At 34.0% G+C, this 22,674-nt stretch overlaps 2 protein-coding genes across 2 annotated transcripts; one reads left to right on the top strand and one right to left on the bottom strand.

Moving 5' to 3' along the window:
* Positions 1–5,098: 5,098 nt before the first annotated feature.
* LOC121268025 lies at positions 5,099–10,447 on the bottom strand. The gene is made up of 3 exons (XM_041172127.1): positions 10,234–10,447; positions 6,760–7,257; positions 5,099–5,815 (listed from the first exon to the last, which is right to left on the bottom strand). The coding sequence occupies exons 1-3, from the start codon at positions 10,319–10,321 to the stop codon at positions 5,217–5,219; spliced, it is 1,185 nt and encodes a 394-aa protein (XP_041028061.1). The 5' UTR covers positions 10,322–10,447; the 3' UTR covers positions 5,099–5,216.
* A 5,370-nt stretch (positions 10,448–15,817) lies between these two features.
* On the top strand, positions 15,818–19,885 carry LOC121268594 (prefoldin subunit 6-like). The gene is made up of 5 exons (XM_041172917.1): positions 15,818–15,988; positions 16,154–16,224; positions 17,160–17,284; positions 18,039–18,099; positions 19,646–19,885. Exons 1-5 carry the CDS (start codon positions 15,910–15,912, stop codon positions 19,700–19,702), a joined length of 393 nt encoding a protein of 130 aa, XP_041028851.1. The 5' UTR covers positions 15,818–15,909; the 3' UTR covers positions 19,703–19,885.
* The last annotated feature ends 2,789 nt before the right edge of the window (positions 19,886–22,674 follow it).

Here is a 22,674-nt window from a genome sequence, read left to right as displayed (position 1 = left end):
AAAAAAATAGATAGATAGTAAAATAGTAGTAAATGAGATGTAAAAGTATTATCACCCTTTGAATAATGTTTAGGCCACTCAGGATCTCACAGATTTGATATTTTTTTTTACTTAATGTTTAAGGAATTATTTTTTAATGAATTTATAATTCTTATTTTTTTAATATTTAAGGGGTTTAAAAAAATAATTATAAAAAAGCAAAAAATAAATAAATTTTACCTTCTCGGTGAGGATCCTCGGTAGCTATAGCAGGTCCTTGAGTTTTTTGTTTCTTTGAAAAAAATACATAAACCCCTATAAAGTATAATCACCCTCTCAATTTTGAAAGTCATCCCAAAGTACAAATAATGAGAAGCTATACACATATAAATAGAATACACATAAATAAATTTACAACTTAACGTGATTTTATATGATATGTTAGATCTACTTTACAATAAAGTAACTAATCTAACTTACTGCATCATGCTACATCAATTTGTGAGTTTATTTTTGTATAATTCGTTTATGGTTAAAGTATTTCTCTCAAATAATTGCAATGTATCCTTTTTCTTTTTCCATGACGAAATTATCCATTACAATTCGTTAAAGAAAAAATGAGATACCACTAGTAAATAAAAATTTTAATTGAATAAAAATCTTCAAAAATATAAAAATAAAAAAACATTCATTTTAATTTCTATACTCACTTTTGTTTTTTAACTTTTAAGGGTATTTTTTATAGTTTGGTGGGTGATTGGCAGAGTTGATAGTTTTGAGATAATAATACAAATTAAGCAGTAGTTTGAAAAACTTATCATGAAAGTGGAAAAAGTATCTTGTTAGGGAGAAAAATTGGGTAATTGTTTCGTCGACCTTTTCTCTAAGCAAATTTGTTAGCACCCATAAAAGTATTTTGGCGAGTGCATATTTGCTTAATCTTGACGGACGCTTCTTCTTTATATCGAAATATTTTACTCATAAAGAGATAAGAAATAATTTGTATAAATTTTAAATAGATAACCCTTATATAAGTCATTTAAAAAAGTAAACCTCACATTAAAAAAAGGTAAAAAAAAACTATTCTTTATTAATGGGATCCACTTTTTACAAATGACTTATATGAAACTTATTTATTTAAAACTTATACTTAACATTACTCGAAAGAAATTCTATAAAAGTAACACACAAACTGATGTGACTTGATTGGTATGTTAGATTGTAAAATTATTATTTTTAAAAAAAAGTTAGATCTAACGTATCATATAAAATCATGTCAGTTTATGAATTTACTTTTAAAGAATCTCTTTTTGGTCATACCATTTCTCATAACCAAAAGATGAAATATGTTGGAGTGTGGCTTGAATTCTGTTGTGAAGCAAGGGTATCTCGCTCGAGCGATGTGCTTTGCCGCTTGAGCGAAGATTCAGAACGAGAGTTCACTCATCAGTTGCTCGACAGTTAGCTCAAGCTGGACACAACTCGAGAGTTTGCTCAACATCTACTTGACAATCAGCTCAAGTGGTAGACCAACCCGTGAGTTCACTTGACACCCGTTTGACACTCAGCTTAAGCGGATGGTAACCTAATGTTCGCTCGAGCGAATGTTCGTAAATTAGGGTTCCACGCTACTTAATATAAATACATGTTGTTTTTCATGTATTGTTGCGTTTTTTGGTTCATTTGGAGCAACCAGAACTCAAAAAGGATACCAACAAGAGAGAGACCTCATTGTGAGTTCCATTTGTGAGCTTGAGAGCTCATTTGGGTGTATTGGAGTTTTGGGATGAAGGAGTGTTTTGTTATACCTCTCTTGTACTCCGATTTTGATAGTGAATTCCTTGAAGATCAACTCTGCTAGTGGACGTAAGCTATGTTCTAAGTTGAACCACTTAAATCTTGGTGTCATTGTGTGATTGTTATTTTTTTTATTTGCTTCTGCTATTATTTGCTTCAACTTTTCCTTTGTTAGATGGCCTATCCCCAGCAAATTGGTACCAGAGCCAAGTTCTGTGCGAGATCTTGAGGGATGGCTATGTCAAATTTTAAAGTGAAGAAATTTGACGGTTAGAATAGTTTCAATTTGTGGTGCATTAAGATGAACTTGTTACGACAACAGGGATTGGCAAAAGTCTTGGAGAAGGTGTCGGATGAACCTTATACATTAACAAAGGATGAGGAAGAACGAGCATATAGTTCGATATTGGTATCTCTTTCCAATGGAGTTTTGTGGGAAGTGGCCAACGAAGAGACCGCCTCAGGTCTTCAGGAGAAATTGGAAAGCTTGTATTTGAAGAAGTCGTTCACCAACCGTTTGTATTTGAAACAACGGTTGTATACTCTCCGAATGAAGGAAGGTACTCCTATGTCTTTTCATCTCGATAAATTTAACAAAATCATTATGGATCTAAGAAATATTGATATTAAACTCGACGAGGAAGATCAAGGTTTAATTTTGTTGTGTTCATTGCCTTTGTCGTTTGATAATTTTGTGAACTCAATGTTATATGGTAGAGATATTATCTCCTTGGTAGATGTAAAATTTGTTTTGAATTCTAAGGGATGGATAATCAAGTCGATGGCTTGTTTGTGAAATATTCCTCTGGTGGTAGAGGTTTGGATCTGGGTGTGAGTAATTCCAGTGGTAGCTCTAAATTTAACAAGAAAAATGTTAAATGGCACTACTGTCATTATGTTTGGTCATTACAAGAATAAGTGTCCCAAATTGAAAAATAAGGAGTAAGGTAGAATTTCCTCCAATGTTGTTAGCAATGAAGAACAGTCTAACAACTCTAATATTATCCTAGCAGTCAATGGCCCTAGTGACCGTTTTGGTGACAAGTGAGTCATTGATTTAGCTTGTACATTCCATATGTGTTCCAGGACAGATTGGTTCACTACCTATGAATCAATCAATGGTGATTGTCTAACGTTCGACATATTCTGTCTTTGAAGAAAAATCTTATATCTTTGAGCATTCTTGACTCATTTGGTTATCAATATTCAGCTGTAGGTGGAGTCATTCGAGTCTACAAAGGCTTTTCAGTGGTAATGATAGGGAAGAAGATAAATGGACTTTATTTTCTTCTTGGTGAGAGAGTGATTGGTGGAGCTGGAACTTCAAATGTTCCAGATTCAGATATTACTCGTTTATGGCACATGTGATTGGACCATATGGGTGAACGAGTGTGATCATTTGTGAGTATGTAGTTTTTTACTTTATGTAATCAGAAGACATAAAAGTTTTGATTTTTTGTTTGTATTGTATTATTGTAAAGTAGTGCAGAATCAAGTTTACTGCAGTTTATTTCTTTTTAATTTTTCGAGGTACTTCTTGCGTAATGTGGTGCCCTGTTTGTACTCATATTTATTGATGACCATTTGAGAAAAAGTCTGGATTTGTTTATTTTTAATTTTTTTGTTATGTGTTTGATGTGATCAAGCACTTGAGAAGGCTAGTGATCTACAGACAAAAAGGTACAACGTTCTTCAGACCATACAGTTGGGTTCACTCCACAAAAATAAGATAGCTAAATGGAATGCATCGGACTCTTGTGTGAGAGCCCGTAATATGCCTTTGGGTTTGCCAGGCTTGTCTATAGATTTGGGTGAAGCGGACAATATAACTTGCTACTGGGTGAACCATTCTTCTTTCACAGTGTGTGTTGTCTTCCACAGAGAAGGAGAACAATGTTATAACAAGAAGGTGGAGTTGTTGGAAGAGCTTCACAATGGAGTGCAGTTGGTACTCTAGATCATGCTATTGGATAGGAGCATGATTTTGATTTTGATTTTAATTTTGGCATTGGTGCACAGTGAGAGCAGTCTTCAATTTTATCTGGTAGATAGAGGAGACAATTTAATCACCTTTGGGATATGCACACGTAGACTTTGTGGTGTTTTACTTTGACGGAGAATATTTGTTATTTGCCTTTATGTGTATTCAGAAGTCATTGTTCAAGTAAGCAATCTGTTTAGTAGTGCGTTGCCTTTTGTGTGAAGAGGAGATTCTTCATTAGGGCCAAGCTTATGATTTGGTCAAGTCGTCTATGATGTTGAAAACTTTTGGATGGAAATTGAGTCTTCAAAGGTAAACGTTGTGTCCCAATTTGGGATTTGTAGAGGAGTTTTGTTTCTTAATTTTGGATTGGCATCTTTGATATCTTTGTTGTCAAATAATGAAATTCGACTTGATGGAATTCATATTTTGTTGAGGCTTAAGGGAATTCAAGCCAAAGTAGAGATTTGTTAGAGTGTGGCTGGAGTTTTGTTGTGAAACAGGGCATCTCGCTCGAGCGGTGTGCTTTGCCACTCGAGCGAAGATTTAGACCGAGAGTTCGCTCATCAGTTGCTCGACAGTTAGCTCGAGCTGGACACAACCCGAGAGTTTGCTCGATGAGGCTTAAGGGAATTCAAGCCAAAGTAGAGATTTGTTAGAGTGTGGCTGGAGTTTTGTTGTGAAACAGGGCATCTCGCTCGAGCGGTGTGCTTTGCCACTCGAGCGAAGATTTAGACCGAGAGTTCGCTCATCAGTTGCTCGACAGTTAGCTCGAGCTGGACACAACCCGAGAGTTTGCTCGACACTCGCTTGACAGTCAACTCAAGTGGTAGGCCAACCCGTGAATTTGCTCGACACCCGCTCGACACTCAGCTCAAGCGAGATGGCAATCCTAACGTTCGCTCGACACTTCGCTCGAGCGAATGTTGAAGTGTTAAGCGAATGTTCGTAAATTAGGATTCTGCGCCATTTAGTATAAATACATGTTGTTTTTCATGTATTTTTTTTTTTTTTTTTTGGGTTCATTTGGAGCAGCCAAAACTCAGAGAGGACGCCAACAAGAGAGAGACCTCCTTGTGAGTTCCATTTGTGATCTTGACTCTTGAGAGCTCATTTGGGTGTATTGAGACTTTGGGATTAATGAGTATTTTGTTATACCTCTCTTGTACTCCGATTTTGATAATAAATTCCTTTGAAGATCAATTCCACTAGTGGATGTAAGTTATGTTCTAAGCCGAACTACTTAAATCTTAGTATCTTTTGTGTGATTGTTATTTCTTTTGATTGCTTCCGCTATTATTTGTTTCAACTTGAACTTTGTTAGACGGTCTATCCCCAACAAAATACGATATGCGACTCATTTCCCATAAATAGCAAAATTCTAAAGCCACACATAGAAACATGCCAAACTTACAAAAGCATTCACATTAGGTAACACATAACCTGCATTACATAAGCCCTACACCATGATGAAAACCAACATTGAAAGAGCAAAGCCAAGCCTCAAACTCATCAATCCTTCAAACACATTTCTACTACACCCAGAAAGCCACACTCTCACATCATCAACCACCGGACCGCATAATGAGCTCATGTCGTCGCTTCTCGTGTTATAATAGACACTGTAGAATGCAATTCTGGTCCTCTCAGCCTTGGCTGTGAAGTTGAGATTAGCACTCTGAAAGGAAGAGTTGGAATCAGGCGTGTAATGAGTGTTTTGAGCCTGGTCTCCAGCAAAGGCCATGACAGCAAGTGGCTGCTTGCATTTGTCCCCAGCTTGGCCCAAGGAAAAGGTCAAGGTGTACGGTTTGTTTGGTGTTGTTTCCACCATTTGAGAAATTATGCCTTCCTTACCAGAAAGCAATTCAACTGCCCTTTTGCCTTGGGGAACTGTGTAATGGTCGGAATCTATGTAGCGAATGGCTCTGTTAGATTCCACATTCCAACCCGGTAATGAGGATATTTCTTCATCCAGGTTGGTGGGGAGTAAGACACCGAGTGAGGTGTTTCTAAACAGCCATGGGCCTTCTTCAAAATCGCCATTTATAACTGCATTTTCTGCATAGATCACAGTAAATTAAGCAACTTGTGAACAACATATATATTCTTAAACCCAAGAGGCAAAACCCCAAGAAGTCCTTTTGAACCATACATGATAAATAAACGAGAAAATCTAATTATTCTCTCGTTTATCAACACATTCAATGTACTAATGATGTGGAAGACTTGTATCGGACAGTACTAAAAATTATTAATATTTTAAAATTTGTTTATAATTTAAGAAGTTTCATAATAAATGATGCATTTATAAACTAATTTACAAGTATCATAACTTTAAATAAAGAGTAATTCTAGGCTTGCCCAGCAATGACTGCTCGGTGTACACTAGGCAAAACTCAAATTTTTGACTTTTTTTCATCTTTACTTTTTACATTTTTCTAACATTTTTAAATATATTTTTTAAAAATATCAATATATTAATAATAATTTTTTTAATAAATAAATAAATAAATAAATAAATACATGAACAGTCAAAATAAAATCATAAAATAAGAAGACATACTAACCTTATTTTTAAATAAATATCTTTGGTATTTCACATAAAGCTTTGGATTAAAGACATAATCATCCCCGATTTTTCACCCATATTTTTTTCTCCAAAATTTTTATTTTATCATTTTAATCCTCAGATTTATAAATTTTTTCAATTAAATAAAAAAAAAATCTAACGAAAATTCGATGCGGCATATCACGTGTGGACATACAGCATGCTAATGTCAAATTAAAGTAACTAGTGAACAATATATTCTCAAACCCAAGAAGCAGAAGCCCTAGCTAGTATGAACTATCCATACAGGCCACACTGCGACACCACGCCCGGTTTCCCATGAATGAGACCCGCAGCATTGGACGATGCGAAAGTTAATCCAGCTTTATCTTTTAGGTTTGGATTTTTGACTTTTGTGCAGCCAAAGATGAGAAAGAGGCAAAGAGAGGGATACCTTTGGGTCCATCGGGAGTGAAGAGCTTTTTTATGGCAATGTCATCAATGATGGGGCCACAAGTGGGGTCATCCTCCATGCCCGGATTCCTAAAAACCAAACTCACCTCTTCCTCCTCCGCCTCGAACGCGTAGGCGTACGGGTCCCACCCCTGCACGTTGTAAAGTGTCTGCAAGTCTATCGTCTGCGACGCAGGCGGCACCGACACGTTCAGCGACTCCAACTGCGCGCAGGTGCGGGCGGCGCTGAAGGTGACCGAGTAAATGGACCCCTTCTCCACGCTCAGCCCCTGGCTGATCTCGGCGTCGTTACCGAGCCGCACCGCGTGTCTACCTTGCGGTATGATGAGAATCATCCCGCCCTGTTTCTCCCCCGCTTCTACGAGCTCCACCGTGCCCTTCGATTTCCAGCTCGGGATCGCGGTGGCTCTGTCTACCACCGTCAAGCTCGGGAACCCGTTTGCTGGGGTCGTCTCGAAATCACCGTTTGGTACAGGACCTGATGCGCATAAGATAATGGAATCATGCCATGAAGATGCAGGAAATATATATACATACATATTTTTGTGTACTTTTCATGGTTTTATTTTATCTTTACTGTTTCCTCGTGAAATCTTTAATGATGTGAGATAATCATGAATCTTGAAGCGAAAAAATTGCATATTGCAACATAAACTTTCAAATAAGTTGAATATATAATATACTTCTGATACTTTAAAGATCATGTCATAGGAAGGGAAAAAACACAAGTGGTACCTGTAATATCAGTTAGCAATGTAGCAACCTGAAGAACATGGGGTCATTTTTAAAGAACAGAGAACTGGTCTGAATTATTACACATGCAGCGGCCATAACACGCAAGCATTATTAAGTATGGGCCAGGCACTTGGGTTCACGACAAACAAGAATATGGAAGTTCAGGAGGTCGTACGGGTGAAAACATGCTTCCTGTACAGGATGCAAGAACGCTGTCGTCTATCAAGAAAGTGAAGAACAGAACCCTGGTCCCAACTCCTCACAGTTGCACCAGAGTAGTAGTAATCTGGGTGTAGGGTACTGGAGACGAGAGGCTTCATCTGGAATCATATTTTGCAGTGAGCCCTCTCTATTTAGCGTAGGTTGATGTGCTAAATTCGTTCAACTTCTTCATTCACGCCCTCGTAGAGATTTTATAAAAATAAACTTATATATTGATGTATTTTAATGTGCTACATGAATTTAATAAAAACTAACAATAAAAACTACAACACTCTTATCCATCCCAAACACTGTTATCCTCCTCATATCCCAGTATTGAAAGAACCAAACTAGAACATCCTCTGACTGAAATCTTATGAGTTTATTTTATGTGCATTTCACCTTCTGGTATCCTCTGACTGAAATCCATCTATCCAAACCTTCTGAACATCCAGCCAAATATTATGAGTTTATTTTATGTGAATTTCTTTTTTGGGAATGGGGAACGTATAAACATGCCCTGTGGATAAGAACCTTATCTACGTATGGGCTTCATATGTATGAAAGTCTGTGCAACCACATGAAAGAACTAATTAATGGGAACAATAAATGGAGATAACAGAATGGAACAAGATCATGGCAAGAAAATTCACAAATCCTTCCTAAATGTAAAATATAAAATATGTTTGCCTATTTTATTTAAGAATATGATTATTTTCAAATAAAAAAAGACTGATATCATATTTTCTGATAAAACATAAAAAAAAAATTTTAATTATAAGCGATTATGTGTATTAATATATACACTCATTTAATATGATTGGTCAAAAAGTAAATTTTATTAAAAAAAAATATTAATTTAAATTTAAAATATAAAATTAATAATATTAATATACAAATTGATTCATAAACTTACTTCTAATAACAAAACTCAACATAAAATATTGAGACAATAGTGAGAGATACCTCACTTTGCAGCATTTCCTAATTCCTATACGACAAAGAACGAGATGGCGACGTGAAGCCAAATTTATAGGCCCTAGCCGCCCTACCCCCACTAGGACATGATACTCGGCGGCAAACATGTTCAGTGGGAAGTTTTTAGACTTTAGCCAACGACTATTTGATCGTTTTATAGATTTTGAACTTTATGCTGATTTGATAATATAATTATTTTCAGATATTTTTAAATTATTTATAAATCATTTATAATATTATTTACAAATAATTTCATTAATATTCACATACTATTCAGATAATTTTAGTATCTAAACGGAGCCATAAGAGAACTACATAATCTAAACATGTCCAGCCTCTCCCAAGCTTTTTGAAGGAGGATCCTAAAAACTGGTTGTAATGGAATGCTAAAGTAGACTGATCTAAAAATTGTTAGTACTCCTCATTAGTTGGATGGTGATAGAACAACAGTCCTTCAAGGTTGTATCTTTGTAAAAACATGTACGTACAAGAAGAGAGCTGTGAAAACGGCAAAGGAAAAGGAAGCAGTTCTTCAACATGGGAGAAGATTTCGACCCTCTGCTGACTCTATAGTTGAAACAATGCTCAAAGAAAATGGTCAAAAAGTGGTGGGCCTTGAATCCTGTGGGATTGAAGACCGTTGTGATTAGGTAGTAATATCATTAAATTACTATTTAATATTTATTTATTATTTATTATTATTTTCTATTATTTAATATTTTATTATTAATATTTTATTATTTTTTACTATTATTATATTCACATATCACTTCACTATCCAAATATATCATAATATAAATGAAAGTTGAAAAAAAATGAGAAGATGAGATACCTGCTTATGAAAATTAAAAGTTGAATAAAAATATTATAATTTAATATTATTATTATTTAAAAATTTTAAAAAATTAAATTATTTATTATATTTTATATAAAAATTTAAAAAAATTATAATATTAAGATGAGATGAACTTCTGTATCGAAACTGGGGTTAATTCATCACTACTTAGAACTATAAAGTTAACTCGCCATGAGAGTGTTTAATTAGTTACGCAATTAGCAGAGCTATTTTATTCAGGGCCATTGAACCTTTCTGCAAAATAATTGTCATTTACTGAAGTTACTGAAAAAGAAGAAGAAGAAAAGGGAGAAGTATGTTAGAAATTGAAGGAAACTCATTGTTTGATGAAATACTAAAGATGATATTTCCCTAGCACAAAGTCCCGTGCCTATAGAACTTCAAAAGAATCCGACATTTCATATTTCCTACTGCAGCACAGTCCAGCATAGATCTACAAAAACCCAGAGCAGAGTAGCAGACCAAAAAACAGAACCCCATTGCAGCACAGGAGGTGAAGTAGAAGACAGCAAGTGCAACATGTATTAGATCTCAATAGAAATGACAAAAACCAACCCACAAAGTGTATACACAAATCATGTGGAACCCAGAAATTAATGAGAGGTGAAAACTAGCTTTGAGAGAGAAAAAGGTAGTTGAAGAAACAAGATCAACATGAGTTGGACAAGAAGAAGAGAAAGGTACCATCTTCTGCAGGAATTGCAGTGGCCGGATGGGCAAAGAGAAGCATCAACAGCGAAACCCATTTGCTTCTTCTGGAGCTTGGAGCCATCTTCCACCCAACTCCACACACTCTCTCTCTCTCTCTCTCTCTCTCTCACTCACTCTCTCTCCGTCTGTTGCTATATATGCGTACTCTGTTCGTAGGGACAGTGGGAAAGAGGAGGCAGCGAGAGTGTGTATTTAAAACCTAAAGTTGCCCTTTGCTTTAATCAAACTTGCTTTAAAAGTTGTCCTCCTCCCACTAAAAACATTTGTAATATTGTTGACATTTTGTCAATGTCATTGCGTGTTTTGAGAACCCTGGTCTTGTTGGGTCCCGCCTCACCGCCGTATCGACAGTCATTGGCTGTATTTGAATATTAAAATAAATTTAGTTAAAATAATAAAATATTTTTAAAATATTAATTTTTTATATTATTAATATTTTAAAATTTAAAAGAATTGAATTGTTTATTATATTCTGTATTAAAATTTAAAAAAATTATAATAATAAGTTGAGTTGTGTTTAGATTCCAAATGAATCGTAAAGCTTGTGTACTTATTTTTATAAAAAAAATTATATTCATCTTTCTGTATAGTGTTAGAAATGATGAATAACAAAATCTTTTTTTATAGATATAAAGATGCCCCTTTTCTTAGGGCTCGTATCAATAGCTTTGATACATCATAATTTAAAAGAAAGATTTCTAAATACAAACTCTTTCTATAATTCTAAAAGATTGAGGCACTATAGATTCTACTATATTTAAAGTTGGCAGTCTGCTTTTTAAAGTGATATTTGGTAAGCTTCTTTGTGTCGAGCCTGATTGTGTTTTATGACGGTCCGATATGATGATCCGATTAAATAAAGATTCATCGCAATATTTTGATAGATTTTTAATGAGGCTTGAGTTGAAACGATCATATAAGTCTTGTGGGGCTTGGGAATTAATCCCACGAGAAATTTTTTTTTACTCATTTTGGCTCTTGACCCGACTCGATGACGACGACTAGGGTTTATTATATATTGTATTACTCACTTGTACGACCATTGTAATGTATTTTTTATTATTATTTAAATAAAATAATTTACAACTCTGTGGATGTATACACGATATCAAACCACATAAATTTTTATGTTGTGTGTGATTGATTATACTTTTATTTTACTTTTTCTCATTTCATTTTTAGCAATATTTACATACTGTCTATCTATATGTAAATTACAGGAAGTACTTTGATTAGAAAGTTGCATCAAGTCTCAATCTTTTCATCTGTACTAATGTTTCTTTAATTTAGATTAATCATATTATTTGACATAACATTTTAAATAATGTTTAATGTTAGTAATAAAAAATAATTAATTAAAATGTATCCTACTAAGAGAGAGAAATAATGGAGTTTTTTTTCCATCAGATGATTTGAAGTTTGGACTAAAAGGGGCAATCATAGCAATTCGAAGAATGATAGAGGAGCGGATTGCTGTCTGTCTCGTGGCAGGCAGTCTGCCTACTTTAATAGGAATTCCGGCCACAAAAAAATAGTTGATCCAAATTATTTGCTTTGTATCGCATTTACTCTCGAACCCAAAATGATAAATTGATGTTGAATTAAATTGAAATAAGTTAAATTTTTATGTATATTAATGAGTTAAGATGATAGAATAAATTTTGTAGGGTCTATTCAATATAAATTTAGATATGTTTAGATGTTAAGATGAGTTTATATGTATTTATGAAAAATTAAAAAAAATTATGGATCTCACATGTAAAGATGTGTTGAGTTGAAAAAAGTTATAAGTCTCATGTGTAAAGAGGTTTTAAGTTAAGATAAATTTAGTAGTTTGAGAATTGAGTGTTTCGATGTTAGACTCAGTTTAAAATTAGATTAAATTGAATTAAGATGAGTTGATTTCAGTTCAGTCTCAATTTATACTGAACTGAGTTGATCTCAATTGCCAAAATTAGAAATGGTTTGGTCACAAAATTTTATATATAAATAAATTTATAAATCGATATAGATTGATATGATATGTCAGATTGTACATTTATTTTTATTATAAATTAGATTTAACGTATCATAAAAAGTGATTTAGTATATAACATTTCTTAATATTATTCCCTACCCTCCTCTCTACCAGTATTCCAAATGACTCTTTCTTAATTTTATTAATTATTTTTCTAAGAAATTATTTTGTCTTCTTTTCAACCTTATTTTAAAAGAATTTGTACTCTAAATCCAGTCATCCTAACTTATTGTGATGCTCAAGCACCCTTAATAACTTTATCTCACTCACACCTCTATTATTGGCTCAATTTCCTTTTTTGCCATTTATATTATGTTTGATAGGTGTTCTACTATCTAATAAACCCATATACACAAGGAAGTTTATTGGCTTGATCCCCCTAACTTGTTTATGTAAACTATTATTAAAAAAATACATCATATAGAAACAAAAAATAAAAAAAAAAACATTATTCATCCTTCAACTAACATGTTTTTATCCTATATAATCATAATTATTTTTCTCTAATAGCATACCAAATCTAATAATTAAGGTCATGAAAAACATGCGATGTAGCATAATCTTGATTGTTGGATCTTAATAGAGAGTGCCGATTGTCAATCGAGCTTAGTTGAAGAGTGCAATTTATTGATTTTGAGAGTAACATTGTAAAAATGAAAATATCCTTAATTCCTTTCTCATTTGCTCTCACTAAGAGCACTGGCCTAGCCAAATGTCAGTGTCTAGTCAAAATTTGCCTATTTACTTAAAAAATGATCTGCATTGGAGCAATCAAATAACTTCAGCTCTACCTTTTTGCTATAGTAACATCATCTTTTTCTCCAAATATGGATTCGTACTATTCATCTCCAAAAGATATATTTTTTTTAACAAATTTGTTTCACCAACCACATCCCTTTAGAGCATTGGCAATGGCCTAGCCAAATGCCAACACAAGTCCATAATTTGACTATATGTAAAAAAAAAATCTACATTGGACTAGCTAAAAGTCCAAAACTTAAAATTTCAGCTACAATAAAATCAAACTCCCTCTCCAAACATAACGAGTTACTGTTCATCATTGAAACCAATATTTTATTATTTCATCTACTTTCCCTCGTTCATTTCTCTTCCTTCATCCCATTTCCCTCGTTTTTTCTTTCTTCATCCCGAAACGTGCGAACAACCGTTTTGAGTCATTCGTCTTCTTCAACTGCAAGCACCCAAGAGATCTGCGTCTTCTTCAATCACAAGACACCTTCTCTCCGTCATGAGTCCACGTAGCTGTCGTCTTCCAACCCAAAAGGTAATTTCTCTTCCTCACTCCTTTCTCCCTCTTCTGTGCTTAGATTTCCTCTCCCTCTTCTCTTTCTATTTTTCTCCCATTTCATCAAGTGATTTTTCTGTGTTAGGGTTTGCAAGGACCACTCTGTCACAAGGTTGCTTTGCCAGTGAATCGTTGTCCAAAAGGTTGCACATTTCCTCCACAAATTGAACTTGAAAATCGCAATTTGGGTATTTCCGTGTAATTGATTTGCGATTTCAGTATTTTAGTTTGTGATTTGGGTATTTCTCTATAATCATGCGTAGTGTTATCAGGATGCATTCCTATTTTTTCTCTGTGATTTGCTTAAATTATCTTAGTTTTTTGCGTTTAGATTTTCTTAGTTTCTTGACAAATTGATTTGCGATTATCCCCATACTATGCATTTTGCTATGCATTTGTTTCTTGCTTGAAACTCTATTGGAACTCTGTTTTTTGCTATGCATTTGTTTCTTGATTTGCGATTATCCCATACTATGCATTTGGTTAATTGTGATTTTGCTATGCAATTGTTTCTTGCTTGGAACTCTGTTGTAGGGAACGAGCTCAGGATATGTATTTTGCTATGCATTTTGTTGTGTATTTGTTTCTTGCTTCATGGGTTTCTCTCACTCTGTTGTGCATTTGCTATGGATATGTAACGAAATTTGGAAAAATGAACCTTCCAAATGCCATTGTACCCACTAAGCTTCAACTCCTCTTCTAATTCTATAAGTAATGAGAGTAGAAGTATGACTAGAAAATTAAAAAAGAGACGAAGGGTATGCTGCAAACCTCATGACTCAGCAGAACAGAGACATGAGGCCTGCAGACCTTAAAAAAGAGACAAAGGGTATCTGCACACAATTCTTCAGATAGACTAAATTCTAAAGGAAAAATGAGGCCTGAGAATTCAAACCAAAATCTACTTAAGAGACATGAGATGTAAACACATAACTAGAAAGAAAGAGATATGTACCACAGAGTTGTGATCATAGAAACAATGAAAAAGACTTACATATGGCTCAAAATCAGGGCTACTCTGAATAAACTAGGAGCAGAACCCATATTGACCCAAACCCATGACCTTAAACTACTTTAATAAAATTATTTATGTACAATTCAAAGATACACAGATCCAATTGCATAGAGATGTTAATACATGGAGATTACTTCTTAGAAATTACAGGTAGAAAGTTTATGTACAATATGTAACATTAAACATGCAGTTAGTCATGCTTTAAAAGTGAAGGAGATTTTCTAGTAATGCATCATCTGTCTAACTGTTTATATAACAAATTTGATATAAACTGTTTAATCAACGTCTTTCTAATCAACGTCTACCTACTTCACTTTTTATTGGTTGTTGTTTATCGGTTGCCCTCCAATCAGTTCAATTATTTGTGATATCTATCATTTCTGGAAAACCAAAGCAGATTATGGACTGTGTTGAGGATACTAATGTTTATTTACATGTTAATGTTTATTCAATACTAATGACAGAATCTTTTATTTATTCTACTTATTTATGAAGTGTATTTATAAAATATAAAAAAAATTATCAAAAATTATTAAAATATATAATATTATATTATTATTTTCACTTTAGGATAACTAGTCTAATGTGGACTCACCTAGCTAAAAGTTGATAGTATAGTCAAAAGTTAACATTCTAGCCAAACTTTAGACTAGCCATTGTCAATACTCTTACTACTGAAATGTTTTACTATTTTAGTCATTGTGAATAAAGATTATAAAATAATAAAGAATTGAGTAGCATTGCTTGTAATTTTATGTGATTAGATCATGAGTGTAAAAACCTAGAACTTGAGGAAAAAATAGTTGAAAAATAATAATTTTAAGTAAAAATTTAATTATTAACTAACATATGGAGTGTATTTGTAAAATATAAAAAAATATTATTAAAAAAAAATATTATTAAAATGTGTAATATTATATTATTATTTTGACTTTAGAATGGATAATACAATACGAATAATCCAATGTGGATAGGCCAAAACCTCTAATTTTAGCCAAATTTTAGTTTTGGTAATGGCTGATGCTCTAAGGTCATCCACCATCTTCTTCTCCAATATTTTCAATTGGCGTTTTTTTGGGCCGAAGGCAAAACATTGTAAATGATTTAAAGTTAACCCCCAGATGGGCTGCAGGCCCGAACGATCACAATCTTTGTTCAATATCCATACTGGACTTGGCCCTAAGATTAATGTATTTCTGGCCCAACCTGGATCCGATTAACAACCGCAACCCAGCTAAAAACCAAACGAGAAGCCAACGGTAGTAGCGGAAGAAGTAGAAGAAGAAGAAGAAGAAGGAGAAGCGAGCACCAATGGCTTCCCCAGCCGCTCTTCGGGAGCTACAGCGCGACTTAGAGACTAAAGCTAACGATCTCAGCAGAATCCAGAAAGGTAATATTCCGATCCCTACCTACCTCTTCCTTCAATTAACCCTAAGTCTCTTAGAATTCCTCCATTTCTCAGTAATACATACATTGATATGCATCATGTATGTGTGTTGAGGTGTATGATTTTTTTTTCTTGAATTGGAGCCTTAGACGGTATATATTTTTTCAGATATTGCGAAGAATCACCAAGTGAGAAAAAAGTACACTATCCAGCTCGGTGAGAACGAGCTCGTCCTCAAGGTTCTCAGCAGCTTTATTATTTTCTGATATGATATTTTCCAAGTGAAAATATTTTTGTTTTCTTTTTGTAAGTATTTTCTTTCCTTTGAAGTTCTACCCGCAAAAATATTCAAAATGCGGATCAAGGCAAGGACGGCTCAATGTAAATTGAGGCGTAAGACAAAAATTTAAAATTAGACCGCTAGATTTTAACATGAGATCACTTGATATCATTTATATTTTGAAAGAATTGTAGGCTTTTTTTACTCATCAATGCATGGGCTTTTTATCATCATAATTCTAAATAAACTTATAATATTTATCCTATTTCAGATCTTATTTTATTTTATTTTTTAAATGTACTGAGGTATTTATAGGGGGGCCTTAGGCAACTGCCTTGATGGCTTAACATTTAGTGCAATTGTGAGCTGAATTTCTAAATATTAGGGTGAAAATTGAAAGCTTTATCAATTGATCTAGACAACACGTCCACTGCTAAAACAAAAAGGTTGGGGGATTGTGGATCCCTTGCCTTAGATCCCTTCTCTCTTCAAAATAGCCTACAAGGGCATTTATTTCAAGTATGCAACAAAAATCTCGGAGTATTTATTTATTCTCTTACTCAATTCACCTGCTTGGAAGGAGCACCAAAACGAGAACGCAGTGAAGAATGAACCACCCAATTCAAGGAGTTAAAAGCTTTCATCAATTCTATTATGATGAAATGAAGAATCTATTTTTCATTTAAACATGGGGGAACACTCCGCGCAGGGTTTTAATATGATCCGTATGATTTGATCAAGGTTGTTTATATTTGATGGAATGAAGAATCTATTTTTCTTTCTGTTTTGTTTTTTCTTTTCTATTTGTAAGTGAACAGGGCTGTAATTATAATCTGTATGACTTGATAAAGATTAGGTAACAATTAGGCTTGAATTCTTTGTTTGTGTTTGTAGGAGTTGGATCTGCTGAATGAAGATGCAAATGTATACAAATTGATCGGTCCAGTACTTGTGAAGCAGGATTTGGCAGAGGCAAATGCTAATGTGCGCAAGAGGATCGAATATATGTCTGCTGAATTGTGAGCTTCTGATATTTTACGTTGTCCATAGCTAATTCTATCAATTTTTGCATCTGTATCCACTTGTCGAAAATTCAGATTCATGGAACTATCAACCTTGAATATCTGATTTCAATTGTATGTTTTTTGTTGGTCCTTTTGTGGTTTTTTTATTAGGATATATGATATCAATATAGATGACGATTCTTGGAATTTTCCTAGTCCACGCTTCATAGGCTGAAGCTTCACTTTATCTATTTGAATCCTAGCATCATGCATCTTGTACTAAGGGGATACGACTTCTATAATTGCTTCTTTTTGGATGGCAATGGAGGTCCTTTGCTCGGAAGAGTCTGTGGATCATAGTGGTAAAATATTACTGACATCAGGAATGTTCAATCCATGACAAACAAATCTCCCGAAGTATGAATTAACCCCATTGGATTGTAAGAGAGGCAATAAACTGAATGAGAAATACAGAATGTTAGGACAAAACCTATTTCACATGTCTGCTATTACACTTCATCCCAACAAATAATTTGATGTGTATTTACTGAAAAACAGGCATGATGGGGTTTGAGTTTTCCACTCATTGAGCCTGTGATGTTTCTTCTCCCGTTTAATTCATTTCAATCTTCTCCTGTTATCTATACTGTCAAATTATTTATCTTCATTTTCTTGTTGTTCTTGTTATATCATCAGCATCATTGTTGCCGTTGCCATCTTATTTCTGTTTTTGTTGATATTTGACTATAGAACATTTTCTACCTGACAGGAAACGACTTGATACAACTCTTCAAGATTTGGAGGAGAAGCAAAACAGCAAGAGAGATTCGGTTTGTATTCTTCCTTTCACGCACACACGTGACAAGCACTCACACATGATTCTCAAATGCCCAAGTTATTCCAAATATCTCTGATTCTTCAGAACAGTGTGATATCAATATTTTTTTTCCAGTTCAATTTAACATGATAATGAGTTGAGAATCTTGATGTGTATCAAAGATGAAAACTTTGATTCAACTTTGATTTTGTTAGAAAATTTGGAAGTGTGAAAGAACATGAATTTTATACCTAGTCATCAGGACATATGATAGATGTTAATACCAACACCTACACTAAAATTCCATTCTTGTAGTTCCAAGCTTGTGTTGTGGAGATTTTCTGGAAAAATCATTGTGCAAAATGTCAAATAAACCCTATGAGTGGGCATCTCCTGCAACTCAGGCTGCATCCTTTGCCGCTATCCGAGAAGCAAAAGATTTGAGACTCTAGGCTGAAAATACATGCATAGATAGATAGTGGTATAATGACAAGGGCTAGTGATGGAAGCTTGGTACGGAGTGGTATGATGTGGAAGTCTAACCTATGGTTCCCTAAGAAGGGAGTGGCTACCTACCGGACTTTGATGTTGTGAAGAAAGAAGGGGATATGAAGGGGGAGGAGGAGAGGGGGGGGGGGGGGGGGGGGGTGTGTGGTGGGGATGGGGCACTCCATTTGTCATTTGGTTGAGAGGATTGGAAGGAAAGGTCAAGGTGGAGTAATTAGGTCCTCCTCGGACCTCGCTATTTTCAATTCTCTCAAGAAGTGGACAAACTTTGAAAAGAAAATGAATCTTGTTAACAGGGGTTTCCAACATTAGGTCATTGTCCTCAGGCAATTGGATTAAATGAAAAGGGGGCTGAGGGGGATGAAAGGGGAGTGGAGGTTGCTATTTGTTATATAGTTAAAAGGTAGGGGGAAGGAAAAGTAAAATCATGCGTACTCCCTTGTGCAAAGCAGAGTACCCTTAGGGTATAGTAAGGAGTGTATTATAGAAGACAGTAATACGACCAGGTGGCCTTAACTACAGAGCTATTTTTCCCAACGTTTGGTAGGAAGAAAGGAAAAGAAAAAAGGAAATAAATATATAGTTTTGCCATTATACCATAATTGGAATGGCTTATGGTAAGGGCCAACACAAACCTAAAACCCTCTTGTTTTTGTCATTCAGCTATCAAGGGGCCATATTCTATGTCATATCTTTTATGCTGATATTTTCTGTGGCCTAAGCCAGCCTTGACCTCAACTAACTTAAAACTTAGAAAGAGTGATGTATTCTGGTGTGTGGAGTTGTCTACGATAGAACTCAATACATTCCCGTTTGTGTTGATACTTTGTAGCTAAAATATGTTAGTTGTTTATATTTTGCTTATTAAATTTCAACTGTATATTTTTATGCCCTTTTCTTTCATATTTTAATTTATAATCCCATGAATTATTGTGAATGAACTTAACTACAAAAACAGGGTGTGGCTGGATCAATATGCTATTTTTATACAGTGTGAGATCATTTATTTCAATCAGACATTATATGCTTTTACTAATTTTGTCATCTTGCAGATTTTAAAGCTACAACAGAGAATTCAATCTCTCCAGGCTGGAAAATCCAAGGCATAGTTTACTTTCACACCAATATTCGAGCTTTGATACGCTTTATATATCTCTATGGAGGCTTGTGCTGTAGTAGTTACCTGTTTCTAATCAAAGCTACTACATTGCGATTACCAACTGTTACTATGGTCACTCTAGCAATTGTTGGATGTTAAATTGTTTGTGGAAAATGTTGATCTCGTTCATGTATTTGTCTATCCTTCAATTTCCTCCTTTCCTTTTCTTTAAGGAAAACATGTTGGTTTGCCATTATACAGAGAAACAAATGGTGATTACCACTATCAACAATGTCCATTTCCAACTACACCCTTAGGGGTTGGCTTAAGTGGTAAAGGCCTTGGGCTTGAGGGTATGCTCTACAGGTCCAAGGTACAAATCCTATTGGGTGCAAACAATCTCTAGGGGCCATCGGACTGGGGGATTTTCCCCTTGAATTACCCGATGTGCACTTGCGGGAAATTCCTTGCCAATGGCCTGTGCACTCCTGGGATTAGTCGGGACAATGTTCCTAGACACTCGGTGTCAATAAAAAAAAAAAAAAGTCCATTTCCAACATGAAAAAAACTACACAACTTTCTACTGTTCAGCCAATCTCTACACATCAACCTACGTAGGGGAGGGTGTGTGAAGGTTGGGTGAACAGTAAGAGGTTGAGTAGTTTTGCTCTTCCAACATTGTTATTTTGGTTAGCACTGTCTCAACTTTAATGGCATTATTGTTGATCTACTCTCTGGTTGCATCTCTCTTGCTTCAATAACATCATAGGATGTTTGTATATAAAAAAAAAACATCATAGGATGTTGCCCCAGTGAAAAAGAAGGGACGGGATAATACTACTAATTGCATCCTAAATTTATACAATGTAGCAAGGGTCTGACTTGCCTCCTGTGTAAAAATAACAGGACATCAAAGATCAATGACCAATATTGCCTGTTGATCAACATGCCGAATCCCTTATTTTTTAACTATATTCTTTTCCCCCACAGTAGCACGCCATGCCACTCATTACAATATCTTTACTCTCTCCCAACACATTTGATCAACTATGACTTTTCAATAAAAAATAAAATTTTTTATTTATCCATTAAACACACTAATAATTAAAAAAACAAAATCTGTTTACCCATTAAACATAGTAACTAGTATAGTGGTGCTAAGGCTATCGAGACTCTCACTGAATTTTTGTACCGAACAATGCAGTTTTTCTTTTTTTTTTTTTTTTAAATATTTTTTTTATACCCATTTAAACATTTTTAAAAATAAAATTCACCAACTCAATAAAAAACATTTCTTTAATCATTAGTTAAAAAATAAAATAAAAAATAAAAAAGCCATTTGGTAGCCACTCTCGGTGAAAGTAGCATTTCCATTATATTTCTTTGTTTTTTAATATTTATAATAAATAATATATTATATACCAACATGCAAATAACATAACAAATGCAAGGACATTCTCGTTGGTTTCTTTAAATTTATGTTTAATAAAATTTTGACAAAAAATTTATATGAGTAATGTTAGATATAATTTTAGAGTGTATAAGTCTCGTATACTTCTAAAGTGAGTTTCACAATTAAAATATAATTTTTTCATATGGATCTCAAATTTATTCATTTTTTTTTTAAATACTAGCCTAAGTTTTTTTAACTGGAGATATCCTGTTATTTTGCACAGGAGGGCTATGATCTATCCCTTAGGATTCATATTCTTTTCAAAGCATCTCGTAGAAAATTGTCACTTGCCACCAGAAAAGCCAGCCGTTTTATGATATATTTCCATGTAACAAACACTGGGAAATATATGTATATATATATACTTTTTATTTAGATTATTTTTTCATTCACAATTTATACAGAGAAAATTCACAATTCCTAAGAAAAATTCTTGTAGAAAAATAAATTTTTACAATTGTTGAAATTGCTTATATAGTACTTTCTCAGCACATTTAAAACATAATAGAGGAGGATATACTATTATTTTTTTACAATTTTTTAGTTTTTCATTTTCTCCAAAATTTTTACACCAGAATTTGAGATTATTATTTTTGGTAATGCATGCATTTATTTTAATTTTAGAAAATTAAAAATTAAAAATTACAAGAATATTTTTGTATCTCATGTAAATCGATGCAAGTAGCTAGATGAGTACTCTCTTTGAATGCTCTCACTTTTCTTTTCAATCTCTGCCTAATGCTGTATTTTTCCAACAAATGCAACTCCTTATCTCCCCCAATATTACCGATCTCCCTTGTTCCTCATCCTCCTCTACCATCTTCAGCAACCACTTTCCTCTTCTATATTATGACCCTCTCGCTCTCTATCCTCTTATTTTTTGGTCCATTCCATCAGCAACCAACAACCAGATAGAATACACAGTTTATATGCATTAATTGTAACCTCAAAATTGTTGCGCATTCTCACTGTTCTCCGTTTGAAAACTATTACACACACATATATATAATATATATACACATACTTTTGGGCATTTGGCTCATATTACAACGAAAAGTATTATAGCCACAAAGAGATTATATAAAATTAAATGTATAAATTAACATGACTTCATATGATACGTTAGATCTACTTCATAATAAAAGTAACTATATAATTTAATGTACCACATGATAAAGTCACATCAATTTGTAGGTTTACTTTTACAGAATCTCTTTGTGGTTAAAGCATTTCTCAATTACAAAACATGGTACAAAGCAAATTTAGTACTTGATTGAATTTTTCTTATGAATTATTTCTGTGATTTACTCTCAACTTCTGTAATTTCTCGTAATCAAAATAAATAAATTGTTAGCTAAAAAACAACTCGCTTATATATATATATATATATATATATTCAATACAAATTAAGGTGCCTTTCCAACCCCCATTATTCTATAATAGCAAAGATAATGGTGGAATTAAGAGACATGATGGGTGAATGAGTGGTGAGGTTGCATCAATCATGTGCAGGGATTAGTTCCCTAATC

The sequence above is a fragment of the Juglans microcarpa x Juglans regia genome, chromosome 5S, assembly GCF_004785595.1.
Source record: "Juglans microcarpa x Juglans regia isolate MS1-56 chromosome 5S, Jm3101_v1.0, whole genome shotgun sequence".
Classification (NCBI taxonomy): Eukaryota; Viridiplantae; Streptophyta; class Magnoliopsida; order Fagales; family Juglandaceae; genus Juglans; species Juglans microcarpa x Juglans regia.
The sequence above is the reverse complement of the archived record's forward strand: the minus strand, read 5'-3'. Positions and strand labels throughout refer to the sequence as shown.

Coding starts and splice junctions, on each gene's coding strand:
- LOC121268025 (XM_041172127.1), bottom strand. CDS start 10,321: ATGGCTCCAAGCTCCAGAAGAAGCAAATGGGTTTCGCTGTTGATGCTT. Junction 7,258..10,233: donor TGCAATTCCTGCAGAAGATG/GTACCTTTCTCT, acceptor TATGCGCATCAG/GTCCTGTACCAAACGGTGAT. Junction 5,816..6,759: donor CACTCCCGATGGACCCAAAG/GTATCCCTCTCT, acceptor TGATCTATGCAG/AAAATGCAGTTATAAATGGC.
- LOC121268594 (XM_041172917.1), top strand. CDS start 15,910: ATGGCTTCCCCAGCCGCTCTTCGGGAGCTACAGCGCGACTTAGAGACT. Junction 15,989..16,153: donor TCTCAGCAGAATCCAGAAAG/GTAATATTCCGA, acceptor ATATTTTTTCAG/ATATTGCGAAGAATCACCAA. Junction 18,100..19,645: donor AAAACAGCAAGAGAGATTCG/GTTTGTATTCTT, acceptor GTCATCTTGCAG/ATTTTAAAGCTACAACAGAG.